The sequence below is a fragment of the Gossypium hirsutum genome, chromosome A03, assembly GCF_007990345.1.
Source record: "Gossypium hirsutum isolate 1008001.06 chromosome A03, Gossypium_hirsutum_v2.1, whole genome shotgun sequence".
NCBI classification, from domain to species: Eukaryota; Viridiplantae; Streptophyta; class Magnoliopsida; order Malvales; family Malvaceae; genus Gossypium; species Gossypium hirsutum.
In genome coordinates, this window is record NC_053426.1 from 5,230,365 (window position 1) to 5,236,970 (window position 6,606).

The following is a 6,606-nucleotide window of genomic DNA, read 5'->3' on the forward strand; positions in this document are numbered from 1 at the left end:
TATACACCATAATGTCGTTATTTTCATACATAGACTAATTGATGTCGTTACATTCATATATAGATTAATTCAATTGAATTAATGATTTTATGATTAATTATATAATTGATTGATTAAGTTTGTGATTAAGAAAAAGTGTATGCACATAATGTCATTGCAGTAGTACATAAAAGATTTAATTGGATCACTGAATATACCACTAATTATATAATTCATTTGATTATGTCCGTATAATTAATGATAATGTAATTAATAGTATAATTCATTCAATTACTTTTATAGATAGTTCAATTCAATCAGATAAAAATTAAATGATTAATATTATAATTTATTCAATTACATTCATAATTAGGTAACAACGCAAATGCACATAACATCATTACCCTTCTACAGAAATGATTCAATTGGATTGTTGAATGTCTGACTAATTATAATTCATTGGATTAAATTAGTATACTTAATGATTTTATGATTAATAGTAGAGGTGGAAATTGGGCGGGTTTGGGGATAATAATTGTATTGGTATTTATTGAGAGAAAATTACTTTCCTACTGAAAGTAGAAATTGTTTCTAGTTATGTGTTTGATTCATGGTTGTTCGAGCCCACATTCAAAGTGATTCTTGGTACGAGAATAGCGGAAAATGTTCTTTTGTTGAAAGCTAGGAATGTCTAGGATTTGTCTCTCACAAAACATAGGTATTTCTTGGGAAAAAGTTTATTGCCATAAATATTATAAACTATCTCAATTTTCAAAATTTTAATTTTCCATCGTGATAGAAAATCATTTTTAAACTAGATTTTTTCCAACACACCATTCTTACCATTGCCATTGTTTTCATTTTTAAATTGCCCTTATTCTTTATGGTCTCTCCCACCATTGCTCATCTCTTTGGGCTTGAAAGATTCGAACTTGTCTTTCCTTGGACCAAGCTTGAGAAAAGACTTCGCCTCAACCATGGTTATGGTAAGTTCAATGATTCCTTATCAGCATAACTCTTGTTTTGCTAATGACTTCAACCCATCCTTAAACCAGTAAAATGCTTCTTTCTCACTCAGGTTAGAGATTTGAAGCATCAATTCCCTGAAATCTTTGACATACTCCTGAACATTGCCTTGTTGTGTAAGCTGACGCAACTTAGCTTGAGTCTCCTCCTTGGTATATTGTGGGTAAAATTGCTTTTTGAATACCTTTTGGAACTCCTCTCAAGTTCCAATCACGATCCTACCTCGTTTCTCATCTTTGAACCTACGACACCACCATAAGAGAAAATTGTTCCATCCCCCTAGAGAAAATTGTCCACATACCTTGTGGACCTTGTCCTCTTGAACTCTTTCATATTGGGACTTTATCCTCTTGAACTCTTTCATATTGGGGACATCCATATTATGCTACTTAGGAATCGAAACCAGCATCCCATGATCATCCATAACGGCATTGAGGGCTTCTTTCATCGCATCCCGATAGGAACTGATAGCCTCCGCTACATAGTCCCTGAGCTGCTCCCTCATTGAGTCCAACTCATCAATGTGTCCCTTAACTACCTTGGGTGTTTCCTTCACACCATCCATGGATCCCTTGAGAATGGTCACCCGACCTTCCAAACTCGACAGCTTACCCTTCGATCTACTATTTTTCCTAATCTTCCCATGGGTTTCCATCGGGACATTTTGTTCGCCTGCTCCTTTCATCATCTCAACTAGTGCCTTTGAACATTGGCTCAGATACCAATTATCACGAGGCTAGAACTTTAGTCCAACAAACCGTGTGGACTTAGGCTATTTCTTTGTTTCAAATCTATCTAAGTCAACCTAACTCTCAGAAATGAGAATTCACAAAGAAATTTCTCTAATGCATTAAAATAACACGAAAACAACTCAAAAAGACAAAAGGCTTGAATCGAACAAAGTAACCCACAAGAAAACAATAACACATTGAGTTAATGCTTTCAAAAGTATTCTCTTACTTTGAATGGAGTACAAGCAATGAATTGATTACAAGTGAGGGGAAATGTTTCTATTTATAGATGAGCTTTCCCCGATCGAACAGTACAAATTAAATTATATCATCAGTTGGTATTAGTGCAAAGATTTAAATTTTATATAATCTTATGGATTAGGATTTACATTAACTATAATTTATATTAACTATCAAAGCTTCAAATAAATCTACCTTAATCAATTGATTTCATGAGGTAGATAGGTTTGTTCATGCCACCGTTCCCTCCGTCCTCCGTGTCAGGGAGGAGACAGCCGACAATCACCGCTCTATTTGATCAGGTCAAAACCCCGCCAACCTCTTTTCATCATCTCCGTCACGGTACTGAAGCGAAACATTTCGTTTTCTATTTCCAAATGCTGACTCGAATACCTCAGTTCACCTTAGTAGACCAAATGTTTGGCAGTTTACTAGATATTTATTATTTTAGTATTTATGCATATCCATTTAGCAATTTTTCAAGGTGGGAATTTTTTTTAAAATAGAATAATCATGTTTTTCAAAAATATGTGCAATTTTTTTTAAAAAAAAACTCATGAACAATTTTATTCGTGGCGGTTGGGAAAATGTTATATGAAAACTCTCTGGTGTCCGACTTGTTCGCCGCCGTGGTTTGCTGCGGCGTTATATTCGCGTTTCTCTTACTCTGGCAAGTAACCGCCAAATGCGGCGTAGATCAGGTCAGTTATCCACTTCGCTTTTATCGGTATAGGTTGCATCTAAGTAGAGATTTTGGCCTTTGGTTCGATTCACCCAAACTCAGTGTTATCGCCATCATTACTTGGCCTTTTTTTTCCCTTTCCTTTTCTTTGATTATATAGATTGCACGGTCAACGGGTCTTAAACTTTGTTTGATATAAGAAATCATTGATTTTAAATTCTAATTTGTGGAGACAATTGTGATCAAATTCAGTTATCTTTGAATCTTTGGATTTTGGATTTGTTTGAATTATCCTTCTAATTAGTTACTTTTCTCATTTCCTACTGGATAGAAATGTGTTTGACTCTGGATATTTTCATCATTTCAGGCAAGAAAGATTGATTTTTATTACGGTCTGATTATGGTTTTAGTCCCCCTGTTATCATTTGATTTTAATTTAGTATAATTTGGTTTCTTTAATTTTATAATATTGACGTGAATTTAAAAAAAAAAAGGGTAGATATGTGAATTTATTATTTGTTAGGATTGATTGGAATTTTAGGTGTTCATTTGTATAAGTTTCATAACTTGTTTGTTCTGTTGTTTCAGAAACTGAATAGGAAGCTTGTGCATATAAGTATAGGGCTAGTTTTCATGCTTTGCTGGCCATTATTCAGGTAGTCTCCTCCTTACCAAAATTCAGGCTTTATATTGTTTGTCATGTATAGCAAAAAAAGAACACAGATAATTCGTATGATGGACAATCGAGAAACGTTATTCCTGGAGTACAATTTTTTCCTCGAACAGAACAATTTGTACGCTGCACTCTGAATTGTCCTTGAATTCTTAGTAAATACCGATAACTTAAAGTGAGAAAGAAAATATGGAAAGGATAATTAATCCTCTTGACACCGGAGTAGAAATGTTACCAAATGATTATAGTTAGAAGCTCCTTGATAGTGCTTCCTCCTTTGAAGAAACACCTAAAGAGCTTGAGAAAATAATGGGAAATTGACTCATTTATGATGAAAAAATGAAGGTGAAATCTTGGTTACTCTTCTATTGAAAATATTGTACATTGTTTTATTTGAAAATACTACTCACACACACATATATATTGTATACAACAGTATTCCCTGGCAGAATAGCTGATACTTTTATCATACAGTGCAGGGTATCGCGGAGCAATTTTAGCAGCTATAACTCCTGGTGTCAATATTATACGAATGCTTCTTATCGGTTCTGGAATTTGGAAAGATGAAGCCACTGTGAAGTCAATGAGCAGATATGGAAACTACAGGTTATAGATTGAATACGGAAACTTAATGTCTATGTTACAATACCCTGAATGTTTTTACTTGCTAGCAGCCAAATTAGATCCATCAAATTGTTTATGTGACGTTTTTCTTGAAAGTTGTTTGTTATTTGATCAAGTGATATGAAAACGGTATTGGGTCTTTGTTCGACCGATTATTGTTTTATCTTTTTCCTTTTTAGGAGTTTCTTCTACTTGTCCTTAACGTTACTTCCTACATCAGGGAACTTCTCAAAGGACCACTCTATTATGCTATAACGGTTACTTTGGCTTGTGTGGTCTATTGGAGGACTTCACCTATTGGAATTGCTGCCTTATGCAACCTTTGTGCTGGAGATGGTAACGGCTGACTAATTCATTTGCTTTTCCCCTATCTTCTAGCCTTGTCTATTTTGAATAATTGTGGTACTTAATAAAAATGCTTGAGAATTACATACTTTACCTTCTTTACCGTTACTGTTAATAACACTGAACATCCTTTAATTATGATCCAGATTCTAATTGAATCCTCAAAATATTAGTATCATATTAATTGGGTCTTCCTTCTGTCAATCTGGCCATCAGTTTGAGTGTTAAAGTTTAGTTAAGATCTAACATAGAGCATATTTAAAACTTGTGAATCAAATTTTAAACAAGTTTGTACCTATCACATTGATAGCTTGGACTTGATGGGCAAAACAAATTAGCTCTCCAAAATTTTAATGATATTGTCCTTTTTCTTTACTTGTTAGATCTAAGTTGCTTATGCAGTAGGTACACACATGCTAAAAATTTGATCCACGTGTTTTAAATATATTTCATGTCAGATGCAAGCTGCCTTTAGGCTGAAGGAAAGATTTGATTGATATGATACTAATATTTTGAGGACTCATGTAGCACATTTTGAAATTCAGAGGCCAATTTTGGAATTTGGATCATATTTTGAAGACCTTACTTTATCTGTTTTAGGTTTGGCCGATGTTGTGGGAAGGCGATTAGGTAGAAAGAAACTTCCTTACAATAGGAACAAGTCCGTAGCTGGTAGTGTTGCAATGGCAACAGCTGGTTTTTTGTCCTCTGTTGGGTAAGTGTTGTCTTGATATTCTCTTGTCCCCAGTTTTTTTGGTTCCATGTTAAGCATCAACATGATGTAGCAGCATTAATGCCAAGCAATATTTGTAACAGGTACATGTATTACTTTTCTTACTTCGGTTATATTCAAGAGGGTTGGGGGATGATCTTGCGTTTCTTGGTTGTGTCTCTTGCCTCGGCGCTGGTAGAGTCTCTTCCGATTAGCACCGAGCTTGATGACAACCTCACCGTTTCATTAACCTCAATATTTATCGGCAGTCTCATTTTCTGATTCAAGAATCAGTGTAAAACTTGTTGTAAGTTATATGGAAGCATTGTTTTTTAGCTGCCAATTTACTAATAAAAATTTGTTGTAACTTAGCACAACTTAAAAATAAGGCATGAAATGATGATTCCATTGATGGCATTGAAGTTCAAGTCCAAATCTGGCGTTCGTTCTTTATGTGTTTCTAATGGCAATATTTGAGGCTTCGTTATTATCCATTAATGTCCAATTTTCGTTTCTTTAAATTCCTTTTTTTAATTAACTATTCTAGTTAAAACAATGATTTTGATTTTTTCTGAAATTAGGGTATCCATAGCGACAATAGTGACTACGACAATAGTGACTAATTCTTTTGTTGCGGATGTTGATTAAAGAAAAAACTTATGTAAATATTTTGATTAAAATGGTTAACTATCTTAATTATTTGTAATTATTTGTAAAGTGTTGTTAATGAGAACAAAGTATTGATAAATCAGTCTGTTTTTATTTGTTTATTAAACTAGAATTTATTTATGTTCATGAATATGAATATGTTAGTTTAAAAGTCATTCAAAACTCGTAATTATTTAATTATTATTAAAAACCTTCTAATTGTTCTTAAATATGTTCAATAATATTTTCATAAATATATTAATTTAATGCTCACGAATGTGTTTATTTAATTTAAATAATCGAATTATATATATAATTTTAATTAAGCAAAAGTAAACATAATCTAAAAAACAAAGCAAGGAAATTAGCATAAATGAAAGTGTTTGTCTAACCTGGATTCATTTACTAAGGTTGATCCATAATATGTACATCAACTAATTATGGCTTTCTTATAAAACAAGAAAAGAGAAACTCACTTTCTACACAGGGTGTTTCTCATTGACTCGCCTTGAGTAATCTTCTACTTCTTCTTCCTCGTCGTCTTCGGCTTTATCCTCGACGTCGGTCACGCTCCGGCTCCTCAAAGACACCAAAAGCCAGTTCCTTCGCTGTGGAATATTATCAGAGTCCGAGCTTCTACTGCACCTAAAACGAGGGCAAAAAAGAATAGATGCAAAGAAGAGAGCAAAAAGAACGACGATAATAAGTAACCAAATTTCGCCGTGCAAAGCGAAGTGCTTGTCGTGCGTTAACGCGAGCTGCGACGCGGACAGAGCTAGTGGTTGTGAACATAAAGGCTCCATGGATGGTGAAAATAGAAAGCTTCCTTAAGCCTATCCTTCATATGGGAGTTTTTAAATCTTTCTTCATCGTATGAAACGTATGACTTTAGCTGCAACCATTCTCATTTTCGTATTTGTTTTAGGTTCCTTAGCCGCATTTACAT

General features: G+C 34.0%; 1 protein-coding gene across 1 annotated transcript; it reads left to right on the forward strand.

The window, feature by feature from the left end:
* Window positions 1-1,954: 1,954 nt before the first annotated feature.
* Window positions 1,955-5,434, forward strand: LOC107963843 (probable phytol kinase 3, chloroplastic). The gene is made up of 6 exons (XM_016900338.2): window positions 1,955-2,677; window positions 3,247-3,314; window positions 3,806-3,937; window positions 4,176-4,291; window positions 4,901-5,015; window positions 5,117-5,434. Exons 1-6 carry the CDS (start codon window positions 2,564-2,566, stop codon window positions 5,292-5,294), a joined length of 723 nt encoding a protein of 240 aa, XP_016755827.2. The 5' UTR covers window positions 1,955-2,563; the 3' UTR covers window positions 5,295-5,434.
* The last annotated feature ends 1,172 nt before the right edge of the window (window positions 5,435-6,606 follow it).